The 16,891-nt window shown below is 41.4% G+C and overlaps 3 protein-coding genes across 4 annotated transcripts in view; 1 reads left to right on the top strand and 2 right to left on the bottom strand.

Annotated features, from left to right (window-relative positions):
* The window catches only part of LOC145441573 (uncharacterized), a 47,017-nt gene that overhangs the window by 18,366 nt on the left and 11,760 nt on the right, over positions 1–16,891 (bottom strand). The gene's annotated exons all lie outside the window — the stretch shown is intronic.
* LOC145441574 (uncharacterized) lies at positions 1,843–16,296 on the bottom strand. Of its 2 annotated transcripts, XR_013915859.1 has the most exons (15): positions 15,693–16,296; positions 15,275–15,620; positions 10,416–10,522; positions 9,829–9,899; positions 9,625–9,747; positions 9,358–9,551; positions 9,165–9,217; positions 8,793–9,081; positions 7,474–8,031; positions 7,345–7,408; positions 7,161–7,290; positions 5,951–6,099; positions 4,724–5,466; positions 2,418–2,586; positions 1,843–2,352 (listed from the first exon to the last, which is right to left on the bottom strand). XR_013915859.1 is itself a non-coding variant. In XM_080319471.1 (14 exons), exons 1-14 carry the CDS (start codon positions 16,094–16,096, stop codon positions 2,506–2,508), a joined length of 3,312 nt encoding a protein of 1,103 aa, XP_080175597.1. In that variant the 5' UTR covers positions 16,097–16,296; the 3' UTR covers positions 1,843–2,505. The 2 variants fall into 2 exon arrangements, 1 of the variants encoding a protein (XP_080175597.1); XM_080319471.1 differs by having other exon boundaries at positions 1,843–2,586.
* LOC145441591 (uncharacterized) lies at positions 11,147–14,089 on the top strand. The gene is made up of 3 exons (XM_080319497.1): positions 11,147–12,396; positions 12,515–12,757; positions 12,837–14,089. The coding sequence occupies exons 1-3, from the start codon at positions 11,270–11,272 to the stop codon at positions 13,066–13,068; spliced, it is 1,602 nt and encodes a 533-aa protein (XP_080175623.1). The 5' UTR covers positions 11,147–11,269; the 3' UTR covers positions 13,069–14,089.

Here is a 16,891-nt window from a genome sequence, read left to right on the forward strand (position 1 = left end):
GTTTCGAATCAACCCTAGCTCGTTTATTTGATCAAAGCTGGATCGTGTTGATATCGCGACCAATTGCGGAAACCCACAACCGAATTAGTCAACACACGCTATCATCGATCAATCTTATCTTAAGTTCGGAGGACCATCACTTTCGAATCAAGTGACTCCAGGCATTTTATCTACAAAACTTAAACTTCAGCACAACAAAAACAAGAAATAAAAATTTGTGTTCTACACTAGAAGTCAGCAAGTATTCGGCATTGTCAAATTTGTACCCATATCAAGCCATGGTTTTAGCGGACTTAGTCATAGTAGTTACTAATTACTCAGCATGTCGGCAGCATAAAGTCTTACACGCATACGTGCTCACCTGACATTTATTCGCTAACGCAGCATGTGCCAATTTGGTACAACTATATCACAGAGGGAACATAAGATTCCATAGTTTCATTCCTTACCGAGATAATTGTAATGGTTTCACGCGTGAAAAGATATAGATCTCTCTACCTTTAAATTAGAAAATTTGACAGTTGAAAAGTACTTTGATAGGACAAAATTTGACAATTGAAAAGTACTTTGATTTCGACCGCTGTTGAAATAGTCGATGAATAAAACTATATATTTGTACACAAGTATCGCTCTATACTACACTACTGAATTTACTACAGGATTACATCGTTATTGACACCGGCTCCATTTTAGTCACATGAAACTATGGACTGATTTGTCTCCGACAATTACAACGAGTACGCGGTCTTATGTTATTGGAATGGATAATAATATATAAATAGAGCGATGCGGTTGTGCTGGATATGTCACAATTGTTTAGTGCGACCTATGATAAATATATTAACTGTAATATTCCAAGCCGTTCGCGTATTTTACACTACAGTGATAAAGTGTATCTCTGGAATCATTTCTCACCAACCAAACTAACCACAGGAGTGAAATCTTCCACATGCATTTGTGTTATCGAAGGAATTTGTCACGTGGTTCAACGTAATTCTGCAAAATTACTTGAATAGGCCTATACGCACACTCATTCTGCTCATTAATGTCGTTTGTTATTTACAGACGAAAGTCACACGATCCGAGCTACTATAAATGTGTGATGACCGGAATGCTCTCCTGGCACGAATACAGCAGACTTGCCGGTGATTCGCTACCATTAGTCAGCTGGCGACAAGCCGATATGCTTAGCCAAAACATATCATATGCATATCGCTATTTCTATTTTCACCAGTCTTAATAATACATATACGGGCAGTATCAATCGGTTTCGAATGGATAAATCTGGCAAAGGGTAGGCTACCGATAATATTCTACACCATAAATTTTATCATCGATTTACATATCGGTGACGGCGTGAGTGTTGAAATATGTGATGATCGAGTATAATAGAGTTATGAAAACTTTAAACCGGTTTTTCTGCTGCATCAGATTCTGTTTTGTATGATACTGGTTCTCGCATGACACCTATATCGAATTATTTTAGGAAGCTTATGTGCACTAATATATGTAACATGTCTATCGTATCAATCATAATCACCGGTTATAAAGATCTATAAAACGACGGAAGTAGTCACACTATTGTGGTTGCGTTGTTCATAATGATCCAAATGAACTGAATAAATTATATATTTTCGACGTTGCTCTACAATGTGAATTTTGTATTTACCTCCAACGTCAGGATAACCGTCATTCTTGTGGAGTCTCCAGCAGATGTGGGATGCATGGTGATCTTCGACTTACCTACCATCAATCTGCTATTTATTCATTTCACTATGAATATTATGGAACACAGACTTCTGAGTCGCAACTATAAATCAAGCTCAGTCATGGCGACAAAAATCGCTGTACAGGAACTAAATTTTATTGATTGCAACTAGTGAGTCTTTGGCACAAATTAACATTACAAATAGATGTTGAAATCATGGCGCAGAAATCGCGCTACCTGCTTTGAAGGAAAAACTTGGTCAGCTTTTTCGAAAGAGTGGAGATTATTTCGAATAGAGCAGACTTTAGAATAATACCCTGGCTTTGTGAAAATGAGGCATCTAAAATACAGTTCATTGCATATTGAGAAACATGAAGCTGGAATGTTTATGTAGTTATTAGTATCTGGGAGGCATGCGCATTTTGCATTTCCTAGTATATAAATTGTCACGGTCATCCTCGGTCGATACATCACTTCGAAATTTCGTGATCGCATGGTGGCGCTACTCTTGAGTCTTCGCGATTCCTTCGTATCTCAAATTTCCTGTGCGTGCCGTAAGTGCAAGTATATAGAAAATGCCAGAGCGATACTTTTGAAATTCTTATGGTGCGCCGTAACCCGGCTAACAACCGGCGACATACACTGTAGACCAGAAGTCAAATAAATTAAGAACTCATATAATGCTATAGAGAAAGTCGCGAAATTAGAGTTATCATTCCCTTCTGAAGGTAGTGACGTCACGGCAGATAATCTCGTTCAGAACAGTGCTGCATCTCTCAGGCAAGACGTAAACATCTTCAAGAAGTTGCGACGTCGTTCTTCGCCATTTTATTGTGTTTTCTTATTTGCGGCGGGTTGACCAAGCGGTTGATTTTTTCCTGAAAGAGCAAGTCACCGTTACACTCAACGAGCGGTACAAACCGCCTTCATTTCAACATGGGTCGTGTTCGGTCTTATGGATATCTTACTATAGCTGATTTTGCTCTCTGAGAATTTTAGCAGCGTGAAACATCACATCATAACACGCATTCGATTAAATTGATAAAACTGTGACGTCATAAGTAATATGGCGTTAGTAATCGACAATTCGACATACACAACGGATGGATTGGTTCTATATAATGCCTATAATTATGAAGATTTAGACAACTGGAAATTTTTTAGGTTTTCCATATTGAATTAGAATTTGAATTAGGTACATATCCGAGCTCATTCCCATAGGCATGAGACCATGACAAATGCCTTTACTCCAAGCGTTTCGCACGATACAGTTCTGTAGCATTTTCAGGAATGCCATAAATTGAATTCGAATTGAAATCAGAGCATAGAAACATTTCACGAATTATATAATCGGCATTTAGCTCTAATTAGTCAAATTCAGTGTTTCTTAAATTTATTCCTATAGCACGTAGCACCAATTCGTTTTACTACACTTTGTATCACCTGCGTGGCTCCTAAATGTCGTATTTTACTCAAACCCCGGGTACTTATTAGTTATTGGCGTTACTACTCTACTATGACACCAATGAATATAATAAGATAACATATAATTGAACGTGATGGATGCGACTACGTTCTGCAGCACTAGCATAATGTGCTGTTTCAAGAAGCTGGGCTTCATGGCCACCTTAGAAAGTATTTCATCCAAACCAGACATCGGGATAAACATTATCCTCCGTGTTCGATGGCTATGAATCGATGTATAATTTTTCAATTTAGACATGGTTGAAATTTATGCTGAATATAGGGATGGTATACGATAAACGTCAGGTTCACGTTCTGTGTGCGAACCTCGGAAATTTATAGGCTCACGTTCACAAACGAACCTTGGTAGGATCTGCACTGTGAACCTTCTTCATGTATTACAATTTTAACGTCATTATAACATATTTGGTTGAAACCTATTGCATTTCAACTGCGGGTCACTCTGGGTGGCGCTGGCATAGCATGAAAAATCAACATTAAACGAGCATGCGCCTTGAAAATCTCAAAAATTTTACCTCTTTGTTACAAAAGTTTGCAAGAAATATCCAGCTTTCTGTTTGTGAATATTTAGTGACTCTCTGCTGTGAGCCTGACCCGAAATCATACAATATCAAGAGCGAAATACGCCACATGTAGGTAGTCAGCGAATGATGCTTATTCAACCAATCAATCAATGAAATTGATATCGTTGTCTCACGTAAAAAAATATAGCAAGCGTACGGGCTCCATCTCGATTTCATATGTTTATTGTATCAAATGAACCAAATCCGTGAAATTGGGGTGTTCGTTACTGCTGTATATAACTTGTTAATGGGGTAAAACCCGGTTTACACTCTGCTCAATATCAACGTAGTAACACTCAGACGCCGAATACATGGTCCGTTCTGGACTAGACCGTAAAGGCGCAAGCTTATATATTCCCTTGCAAGGCCTCCTCGAAATTGTTGGCAAAGCGACGGAAGATATTGTTATGGAATTATTATATCCTTTGATTGGTCCAGTTGACACATTTGGCGACGTTTAAAAAGTCAGTATGTACTGCAGCATTGTGGCATTTTGTGACCCGAGTCGTCGCTAGGTATCATTGGAATGAGCAATATGACGTCAGGTCACGTTCGCGTTCACCCGAACCTAAACCTTTCAGAGGTTCACACCATCCCTAGATTACTATGCTGATGAATTAAGCTGTTTTCCCGTGTTGCTTTTTGTTATCCAAGCTCATCAGTTATTTTGCGTAGTCCGTAGTGACGCAATAAAATCAACGTGAAATCGTCACACTGCCGAAGTAATAATTAAATCGTGTATTTACAGGGATTTTAGCTACTGCTAAGGTCAGCTATTAGTAGACTAAATGCACGTTGAAACCTCCAAGCTCTTCTCGTACTGGATAAAATGCTTTTGCGTACTATACAGTTTAAGAACCACAGTTCTAATTAGACAACATAGGAGTTGTCTAAGTCAGACTATTTATATGAATGATCGGAACGCAGATAGGCGGCTAATATAGATTGCTCATGTAACTGAAAATACCCGGGCATCCTTGCACGCCTTTCTCGGTTCCATAGTCCATTCTGCGACTTCTTTCGTGGTCGAAGATCCGTTCTCCGTTATCCTCTTACGGGCGCCTTCACGAATACCGCCGGCCCTTTTATCTCTTGAATGTTTTCTGTGAATTTTGACTGCGTCCCCGCCCTCCAGAACTATACGTTCAGACCGCGGTATCAAACTGTCTTTATTGATGGGATCTCCGTTACCGAACCCAATAGAAACTTCATTTCTCCGCTCCGATTCAAGCGCGTGATCTAGCTTCGAAACATCGCGGTCGGCGATGCTGTCAAATAACCTGTCCATAAGCAAACTGTTGTGTTCACCAGGATCATCTAGCGGAAGCTCTGACGAAAGTCTCTCTTCCCTTTCACGGGTCACTCTCTCTATTTTCTCTTTCATTTTTTCTATGGCCAGCTCTAACTCAGAGACGGTACTGGCCGGAATGGGCAAGTCTGAAAGATACGGGTCATGCGCCGAACCTTCAGGAGAGTAGCGAGAAACATCTACCAAGTCTCTTTGTAGAGGTTGACATTTTGTGTCTGAACTTTGTTCAAGTAGCGCGTTTGGCTGTTGCGAGTATCGAAACAGCGACGACACCTCGTAAGCTGTCGCGTCCACCTCGCTGGATGCGGTGGAATCGCTCGATACCACCACGAAAGGAAACGACATTTCGGCGTCATTCTCCGAGTTATTGGTCTTCTTCGATGATTTAGGCTTGCGATAATCTGTTATATCGACGAGAATAAATACGTCGTATAGACCTCAGGAACGCCGACTGAAGTGACTCAAATATGCAGTGATTCGTTGTACAAGAGACGCCTGAATGCTAAGCCATACATTGGAAAATTTGAATCATGAAATATAGCCTACCCTTCAGTAAACGCTTACTTTCGCCTCGCACCAAATTAATCTCGGAAACTTTGTGTTCTAACGTTCGATGACTCGACTTAAAGCATAAATAATAAAATATATAGACTCGGCTTCGTAAGGACAGCCGGTACAACAGGGCTGAAACGAACCCGCTAGCTGCTCTAGAGTACTGACTGGTTCTATGTCTAAACAATAACTATATAACATGTATCCTCAGTTATTCGGCTATGGTAACAATTTTCTATCTCGATCTGTACATTGGTTTCGGCTTCTCATAAGACGTATTATCAAGTGGTCCGACGATTTTACGGCTGTCTATGCTTATTCCCAAAGCTATACCGCGCTTTCTTTTCCGTTTCTTGGTCTTTTTTAGGGCTGTAGAGCTGTCCGAGCTATCGTCGCACCCATTGCTGTCCCCGCTCTGATCTCCTTCAAATCCCCCGAGTGTCAAAGAAACGTTTTTATCCGCGCAGTCTTTTCTTCCTGGCCTAAAAAGTCAAGTTAGAGCATTCCGTGTGTTACAAAGCGTATATGTACTAGGGATGGTGTGAACGTGAGGTTCACGTTCGCGTTCTGTGTGTGAACCTCAGAAATTTAGAGGTTCACGTTCACAAACGAACCTTGGTAGGTTCTGCACTGTGAACCTTTTTCATATATTAGGCAGTTTTCACTTCATTATGACATCTTAGGTTAGAATCTATTGCATTTCAACTGCGGGCCACTCTATGCATGGCGCTGGCAGCGTATAAAAATCAACACTAAACGAGCACACACCTTGACAATCTCAAAATTTTCGGCTGTCAGCTTGACCAGCAATCACACAACATCAAGAGCGAAATACACTACAGACTACATGTCGGCAGTCAGCGAATGATGCTTGTTGAACCAACCAACGAAATTGATATCGTTGTTTGATGTAAAAATTCTAGCAGGCGTACGGGGTCAATCTGGACTTCATATGTTTATTGTATCATAAAATCCAAATTCGTGTGATTGGGGTTTTGGCTACTGCTGTATAACTTGTTAATGGAGTAATATCGGTAGCAAGAATTGAAACCCATTTCACACTCTGGTCAATATCAACGTAGCAATACTCAGACGCGGAATACATTGTCTGCTCTGGCTTAGCCCGGGCGTAAGCTTATATTCCCGTGCAAGTAGGCCTACTCGTCTGAATTGTTGGCAAAGCGACAGAAGATATTGATTTCATGGGATCATTATATTATTTGATTGCCCCAGTTGATACATCTGCCGACGTTTAAATCGTCAAAAAGTACTTCAGCATTGTGACATTATGTGCCCCGAGTCGTTGCTAGGCATCGTGTACAATCTGTACATTAATATAGGCAATCACTTCACTGAAATGTAGGATTGGAATTTGCAATATGAAGTCACGTGACGTCATGAGGTTCACGTTCGCGTTCACACAGAACCTTTCAAAAAGGTTCACGTTCACACGAACCTGAACCTTTCAGAGGTTCACGCCGTCCCTAAATGTACAGCATAGTACACTGTACAGTGTATACAAATATCAAGAGTAATAACGAACCGCCTCCTTTTTCTTGGAGAAATGTATTCTTGAAATTCCTTCCCGCCTGTTTTTCCAGCCTTTGGTTTTGTAATCTTTTCAAGTGATTTTGGAATAACTGGCGTGGGCTTTAGCCGGGACAAATCCAGATCTAAAACGTACCGAGCGTAAGTAGCTAAAAAAGAGAACAATTGTGGACAATCACCTTCAGCAATATTGCTCTCAAGCCATTTGTCCAGCGTACGCTTTCGCGTTCTGCAGTCCCGACCCTGCCACAAAAGAATTCCCGTGCACTCCTCGTCTTACACATCGACGTTATAACTTTACTACTCACCATTTCGTAGTCCGAAGCGCCGTGCGGGGATTCGTGTGTTCGATGAATCAAGTCCGGAACATTTCTCGAAGGACCGGCAGAAACGGAGTTTCTGTTGGGAATGCTTGATGTCGAGTATACGGAATTTACGGTGATCTCATAGTGATCCTTTACAAATGGCTCCGAAAGTGCGTTAATGAGAAACGATGAGGTTTGTTTTCGCGAATTAGAATCTTTATTAATCCGCAAGTCCAATGCTTGAGTTTGCGCCTCGTTACCGGGTTGAGAAATCCGACGGGACGGCGCATCAATTTTTTCAAGTTTCACCACCAAGTTGTTAGGCAAAACCGTCGTCGGTACCGTGGAATCGCGATTGCTATCTGCGTTTTCTGGAAAGTTTACACATCCGGGCGAAACCGAACGCGCACGCGTTTCGAGACGGTTCGCAGCGGCTGACGTGAGTGACATATCGCGAAAGAACGTAACAGTGTGATCGGAAAGGTCATCTCGCTGTGGAATGATGGAATTCTGCGGCTGAACCGTTGTGTTGAAGAAACCATCGCCATCGAATTGTTCCATCTGTAAAAAAAACAAGGAAGGAAATTCGTAGGTGAGTGCCAGAAATGTTTAACAAAGGTCTGACGTCACGGATTCAGACGAAATTTGGGAAAAAGCAACTTCCGATCGCCCTGACTACACCAGTGCACGAATATGTAGGTTATGGTATGGCATATGGTAGCCCTAGGTTAGGATTAGGGCTGGGCACAATGATTCGAGCATTCGAATCTGATTCAAGTATTAATTTTAATGATTCGAGTCGAATAGTAAAAGACGCTTTGTTCGAACACTGAAATTATACGCTCCTCAGCACTGTAAGTTTATTTATCAACGACAATTATAGTTTCGATACTCTTTTCCTGTGTGGACGCCTTGAAACCTTGATTAGCCGTATCGCAGCATACGAAACATTGTACAAGGCTATGAACGTTACTGGAAATAACATATTTTGAAGTCATGATCATCCCACAACATTGTCACAAAGTACAATGAGATCGGCATGGTCGAAGAATATTAAAGTATCTTTGATGTGATGGATAAGAGGCATCATATTTTTTGCGGTGGGATAAACTGTACATATTTGAACTTTTACATATTATATTCTGTTATGACGTCACAATGAACAATACTCGAATACTCGACTCGAAGCATAATACGTGATTCAGAATCGAATCACTCAGGTGCTCGATTTTGCGCAGCCCTAGTTAGGATACAATCAAATAACTCCAAGTTATATCAATGATCCCGGCGGTACATTTCAAAAATTAATTGAAAACTCATACTCGTTCTTCTTTTACAATAATTCCTGGCGACTGCGGCGATATTTCGTTCTCGTTGCAGCGCTCAATGTCTTCCAGTTCGTCCATGGTCGGATCGACTGCGGGTGGCGAAAGCCTTCGTTTCGACCGACGTCTGACCCGTTTATCGTCATCAGGAGAATCTGAGTGAACACTGACTTCGGAGTGTGATCCCTTTAATATGTTGTGGATCTTCTGAGATGCCTGCTTCGAAGCCGATCTTTTGATATAGTCGTTAGGATTAGCTGGCTTGGTCCGTTTTCGCGGAGAACGCCTGAAAATGCCGCGAACGCCTCGTGAATCAATGTATAGTTTTATCTTAACGCAGCCATAATGCAAAGAAGCGGATGACAATACCTGAAACCTACTTCCTCGTGTAGACTTTCGTCCGCGCTCAATTTATCTCTTCCCTAAATGAAGGAGCAACTTAACCACAGCTGACGGAACTCATCAATGAAATACAACTCATGGTTTATGATTAACTAAACAGAAAGCTTTGACTAAACTCGCGGTTTGGGAATCCCTGCCTGACAGTATCAAAATATCATACCGCCAACTTTTTGGCGCGTCTTTTTTTAGTGGAATCGGGAAGCATGCAGTCGGACGCCGCTTTTTTGGGTGCGTGGCTCGTAGGCAGAGATGTGGGGGCCGGTTTTGTCGGATGGCTTTCTTCCGTCGTATGATCGATTTCGTTTACACCTTCCGCATGAACTATTTCATCACGTTCCTTGACCTCGGTACCAGCTGCGTTGCAATATTAAGATAATTTCACTTCCATGTGTTTAATATAAAAAAAGATCAAATAGTATTTTGTTACATCGCTCAACGTCTCCCACTAAGCATTGGTTACGATGGTCCGGCGAACATTCTTCAGTCGATGCGTCGTGATCAATTCTCCCTATTCGACGATGTCTGCCAGTTTCTTTCGGGGTAAGCTTTGCTAGCAGTGGCATTCGATATATATTACTGTTTTTTTTTTTTTGTAAATCGTTAAAAGGTTTTAGTGATTAGTCCAACAAACCTCTCGATTTTCGATCCAAGCCAAGTTCGCCACGAAATGACTCCAAAATCGAGCGAATTTGATTGCGCAACCTTTAAAATTACAATATATGCTTATTCGTTTTGGGACGCAATGGACATTGGACATACCATACGTATCTACATCATATATCGAAATAGCCACATTTTTGCGACGCTTGCATCGATCTATACTTCTATTAGACTTACACAAGTAGCAGCTATAGCGAATTTTGGTATACCGATTACTGTGGCGTAAACATTTTCAAAGCCTTCACATTGCGTGAAATTCGGATCAGCAGAGATAAGAGTGTGGTATGGTGACGGGGGTCTCTAAAGTAAATTGATCATTTGGTGAATGCGAAATGCATGACAATGGTGACAATGAATGCAATGGTAACAAATCTTTAACCCTGGAGAATAGCTGTTCAGTATACACTATATATCGAATACCGTCGTACGCAAGTACTCATAGCATGGCCCGCGTATGTGCCCATACGCATTGAAATAGCAACATGATTACATCTTTGTTCTGATTCAAGTAGCGAATAATATGCTAATAAAGCTAATTCACATGGCTGTAGCTCTTACACATTCACGAAGCTGCTACCATTCGGTGACAACATCTTTACGGTTCTTCTACCAAGTTCCAGCAGTTCGTCATCTGTAAGTACGTTGGCGGAACAGTCTTGGTTTTTCTATATGAAGTGAAGATAGAATCATCTCAACTCAATGCACTCACAATCGGAAGAACGCGCTGACCAATCACGGTTAGATCAAAGCGTACAAAATAGGGATCTCAATATATTGAAACAGAATGAAGATACACAATATATTATCCCTACGTATTCTTAGTTATTCAACTACAGCGTATCCCATCGGTTACCTCTAGTTATGTAGCCTACCATATATTTTGCAATCCATAGCAAACAACATAATATCGCAATTGAAATTTGGAAGGACGACCAAATCTGGTGCAATCGTATGTCAGTGACGTAAACATATTGTTCACGAATGATATGGGCTATGCAAAATAATACACTAGCCAAGTAGCCAACGACTGTATGTGTCAAATTTGTTGACGTTTCTAAACCATTTGATTTTATAGCGATGGTGTCATGTGGTTGCGCTCAATGGATCTACAGTTCACACTAACCAGACGTTGCATAATGATATCGACTTATTCGACAGCGATTTACTCATCATGCTATATCATTAATACACAAAAGATGTACAAACAGATGGGAAAATTTACGTCACAAAAACTCATTGTGTATAATCCTGTATGTCAATGAGTTATACGCCCACTGCAAAATTGTTGCATGACACCGAGATTGTCATTATATGGTAGCGCGTATGTGAAATGCCAGAACGATTCAATGTGCTGGCATGCGAGGAGGTAGCTTGTCCGTTATCTTCGATTTGAGGACTGAAAAGGCTCGACCATGGATGATCCTGGAATAAATTCTACGGTTTTAGTCCAATCTCCGTATTTACATAAGTATTGGTTGGTGTGTGAATCGATATTTGTCGTACTGACCGTTGTAGCGATGTATCTGGCAGTTCAATTAACGAAGTATGCCTGTCAGAGAAAATCCAACTCTAAAACTGGACGAGACGCGCCGCAGAAGATTTGGCTGAAAGGACTATGTGCTGCCAGTTCGATCGGATTTGTACTTCGAGTCCTGAGCAATCATGTTACAGCATTCCTGGCATGGCAGAGTGATGAACTGTGTTTCGCTACTGTTACTGTGAGTGTTGTTATGTTCTGCCTCACACTATTCCCCGTATACTTTTTCTTGTGGGTTCGGCAAAGCATTTTCTACACGAACCCCGTCATAAGAAAAAGTTTAAACCCGATGGTGACGCGAGTAAGCTGGTTGAGCCTGGTACTTATGATCATCTGTGCTCTGGCGATGCCAATTCTGTATTGCGTGCCACAAATTACGGGATGGGAGTACCGTGCGACAGAAGGCGGCTGCAAGGAAGTGTCCGAAGATTCTCCTGAGATTGCACCAGCATTAACCATAGTTTTAACGGTGATTTTCCAGGGTATTTTGCTTGGTCTATTCCTATACCCGATGCTAAGTAGGGAAATGGCAAAGTTTCGAGCCGCGAAGACAGCTTCCCCAAGTAAATCAGCTAATTTTAAAAGCTCCACACTCAGCAGATCAGACGATCATGAAGGTCAAAATTCTGGTCACGAAGAATACCAGGACGAGGTATTTCATGCTACAACAAGCCGGCCCGGTAGCCCATTAGTGCACCCCATTTCCCCCCTCGCCTTGAATGGCAAACAGAACTTCTCATTTGAGAAGACACCCCGGATGTCCGATACAGATAACGAGAGTACAGATGTTCCAATCGATATGCGACGCAATGACTCGCCAGATATGCGCAAAGCGACTACGGGGATTTATCATTACACCAGAGGACATAATCATTCGGTTTCATCAGAAAACCCACTTAGTCCTGCCGTTAGCGACTCGGAGCATTCGAAATTGAAAGGGAATACGCTTATGAGGACGGTAAAACATAAATTCAGCAGGACTACTACCAGGCATTCAAAAAGGTAGGAATGATATCGTATCGTCGTTGGTATCTGTGTTTGCGATTTCCTAACGCATACCAGTTGGTTTTTGGGAATGCACGTGCTGCTTACTGCTTATGTACCCGGTTTTCATTTGCAGAACTGATGCGGAAAGGCGGAAGCGTAAAGAAGGTCGAAAGCAGTTGAACCTAATGAGAAAGTACTGTAAACTAATGGTACTTTGCGTGCTTTCTGACGTTGTAGCAACAGCAACACAGATAGCCTTCGTGTTACCGGAAATCGTCTACCTGCTGATCTTCGACATCAATCTCCTGGCAAACCTGTTGTGTATGGTGCTTACGTACGCTGAATGGCAGGTGATCCTTTTCCCTTGGCTAGCCGAGTGAGTTGATTACCATTAATTAAATTTGACTCTGTTCTAGTAAAATTAAAGTAATGTATATAAAATATTGTATCGTCAGCACCGAAGACAGCGGATACCGTGGAGGTGGGCGATTGCGTAGGACGCCGACACCGCTGCGTCGAAAAAGTAGACCTGACCGCGTTCAGGAATTGAAGCGTGAAGGGCAGAAAGCGAGACCTGATTCACCAGGAGCAAGATCCAGTGGGAGCGGATACGATTCTGGGGATTCCACGACTCAGTTTTGTCGAACCGGAATTGAATTGCGCACTTTTCGGATGACGAGCAGATAGATAATAATCAGACCAAAGACAGAAAGAAAGAAGGATAGGACCCGGAGAGTTTATCCGAATATCCGACACCAAGTCATGGCTGTTTTTCAAAGCCTTTGAAGTGTAACGTTGATAAACTGACTAGCTTTTGCAAAGGTGGACGAATCAGTCATCAGACTGATCAGACAAAACGATATTGAGAGATCGATTTTCGAAAATGCACTTTCTTTTGCATATGTATGTATACATATATGTGTATCCCACAATTCTAAATTTGCACAACTACTGTTCACGTCATCTTCATTGAAAATAATCGGTTTTACTTTATAATGCCTCATGACAAAAATGCGAGAAGCACTAATCTAGACAAACCGGCATGAACAAAATATTCTAGACGTATAAAATTGCAGCAAAATTTCGATTCCGGATTCAATCATAAAATGCGTTGATCCACGCATGTAAGAAGTGCGAAAATATGCCTTAACCAAAACTATGCTCACTGATTCGCTGAATACTATTCTATCTTGTGAATTCGCCGTGTGGTCATGGGAAGTGCAAAGTTCTGTTTGCGTGACAAGCTCGCCCCACGGCAGAGGTTGCACAGCAGACGTCAGGGTGGGCACTTCACGTGGAGAACAATACCTTCCAAACACCAGTATAACTGTCCGCGACGCACTGTATATTACAGTTAGTTTATCGGCGTTCCAATCCGTGCTTATTGAGTTGCTTTTACTAGATTTGCTCGATTGACTTACTTGCATCAATTGAATAACAATGTTTATCCACCGATTACCGCGATGTCGCATGGAGCATGGGCTGCTGTACCCACTCCCCAGTGCTCTAAGACGTCTAACTATACTGAGCAGTGAGCATGGCAGACCATGCTAGAAAACACTTACTTCTTTCCTTCCTTGCGTGTATATTCTAAGCATTTTGTATTCGAAATTTGTACGCTGTAACGAACGCTGTGAAAGATCACTGAATTACTGTAACTTAAACTTGCAATTTCCAGAAAGTAGAATTATAAAGAGCGACCCACTTATTATTTAGAAGTTCCTATTTCGCTTGGTTAAACCATAGGTTACTAACGTACGGATAGATACGGAACTCGAGTCGTCACGCTCGAATAAACAGTATGGTTTACTGCTGTGCTGGGAAAACGAAGCAATAATTTATAGGTGATCCTAACGCCGGTGACCCGAGCGCAAAAATTTTTAAACATGGTCTTAATCGAAAACTACTGTCATACCGATGCGTAGTATATAAATGTTAAATGGTCCGGGAGATGGAATTAACCCGAAATTGTCCCAAAGTCTGAAATCGTCATTGTTCAGAAAAATCGCAGTGACGCAATAGGTCATTGCTTTGCGGCGCTCCGATCACTCGGAGCGATGCAGTTTTCAGACATTGAGGGCGATACTTGTGGGGGGTGCAATGCCCTGATCAGATTTTAATTTAGATTCTCGGAATCGCCATGACATTAGCTTCGATTAGGACTAGTTTGATAAAATTGGCTGTGGGATTACCAATATTGCTGCTTTTGTCCTGCACATCAGTAAATCAAACTGCTTATTCAAGCGTGACTATAGTTGCGTATCTATAGGTTTGTAATATATAGTTAAAGGCTTATTTAGAGTAGGGTTGCCATACGTCGTCTTTTAAGAGGATATGTCCTCTTTTTTTAAAGTGTCCTCGGAGGACACCCGAATGTCCTCTTTTTTGAGATTTTGTCCTCTTTTTTGAGAATTTTGGTTAAATATATGGCAAAATCGACTTAGATACAGTAAATCAGCACTCAAGTAACGCACCGCCGGGTATTTCCAGAGGTGGGCCGGAAAGTTGACCTTTTTTCTAGTCAACCGACTACAATGTGGGAAAAATTTACCATTTTTTCAGGATTTTCCTCCGGTTTTGCAAGTCTGCAAATTTTGAAAAAGTGTCCTCTTTTCAGATTTCCAAAATATGGTAACCCTAATTTAGCTACCAAATTGTCATTGGTATAGCTTGACCAGCGCCACCTGGCGAATACAACAAAACATAAGTGAAATTCCTATTCTTGTTCGATGGCGATATCGCGGCGATATACCGATGAGAACCGCAATCCACATCGGAAGTGCTGTGAACCGGGTTATAGCATAATAGTCTAACAAAACACGGACATCGTTACTGAACACAAAATGTCATCAGGCCATATTGATTTCCTAATACTAACTAAATCAAAGGTTACCTCTCGAGTTGAATACGTATGATCTTTCCCACTTTCCGTTGATACATCTTCTGTTAAGCCATTAGGTCTTTCAGCGATGATAATTGGAGTTGGATTTGACGCATCAGATTGTGTGACTTGGAAAGTAGTTTGACCAGATGATCCTGCTGTAGATATCGACTCGATTTTACCAGACGAAATATCGGCCGTACGATGGACATCGGATCCACCAGTCGTTCTTGGTTCATCATGACCCTCTCTGACAATAATCTTGACAAGTTGGGATATCATTTTTCTCTGCCTTGCTATGATTCGTTTCAGTGTGGTACAACTTTCCATAGTCACTTGCGTGGATTTATCTGTATTTCTAAATGAGGCATACACACATAGGCGTCACATTTTACATCAACAGTTACATCAAAAACAGTATGGGTCTCACCGTATTGCACTACCTGCTGGCGTTGCTGATGCTAAACATTTCGAAAGAGAAATATTCGTTGGAGCTCCACTCACGGACGCTGGGCAGTCAACCACACTGGGAGTGATAAATCGTCCACCTTCACTTAAAGGCCTGATAATTAGTCGTTTGGGTTTACATGCGTGAGGTATATAATTTGATGGGTTTGGTTGAATGTAGTATGTCCGGAGAGGCATTGGCATAGAGAGGTTATTATTTGGTCTGGCTCCAGCCGTCCCTGAATTGATGCGATATTGGAATGAACCAGACGAGAATGTTATACAATTCTTTTTCACGGCATTGGCCCCATTTGTGTTGATTGACAATTTTGCCGAATTGTTGTCACGATCGACATTGTCCGCAGCACTTGACGCCTTTTCACTCATGTCCTGGTAGCAACAAATTGTTCAGGATCCCCGGTCGATCCCTGCAGTGATCTACTGAGAGTCAAGGTTTCTTCAGACAGAATGTTCCAAAATCGACCAATTTTAGACAATTGTGATAAATAGGCCTATAATACTTATATTTAGAGTTGTAATCGAATATATCTCCTATGAAATAGATAGGTAGAAAAAGAAATTATATAATTTTATCAGCGTAGGCCTACGGCTACCAAATTCTTGCGAAACATGGGCAGCATGCCATTAACAGCTTGACCATCCCAGTATATATAGACGAGGTAGCAAAACAGAAGTAAAACTGCTTAACTTTAATTCTCTTCTCGGCTATCTGCTCTCAGGGGAATATTTGATATTTATCAAGAGCGTGAAATATTATCCAACTATGCAATGCTTGCAGGCGTGTACGCACTATGCAATGCATACATCACAGGCTGGTGATTTCTAAAATTTACCCAGTTCATTTGCATGGTCTCGTATGGAGAATTATGTCACTTCAGTCATCAGTAGATCTGTATCTATCTACAGAAAGCGATAGTATATGTTCATGGAATTTACCGGTACTACTGGTAACCGTATATAAGGGAGAGAGGTAAATTTCAGTTAAGATAGTTGATTATGGATATACTTGATAAAGATTCGCCGTCCAAAAACCAATAACATGACTAGAAACAACAATGCCGTATATACCGGTACCATACCGTAGTTCAAGCTAAATTCGAAATCAACATTTTCCTGCTAAATGCACGCGAGTCTCATCACTCTTTACGTACAATAGCATTT

This window comes from Botryllus schlosseri, chromosome 6 (genome assembly GCF_051294905.1).
Source record: "Botryllus schlosseri isolate E-star chromosome 6, Bs_hap1, whole genome shotgun sequence".
Taxonomy (NCBI): Eukaryota; Metazoa; Chordata; class Ascidiacea; order Stolidobranchia; family Styelidae; genus Botryllus; species Botryllus schlosseri.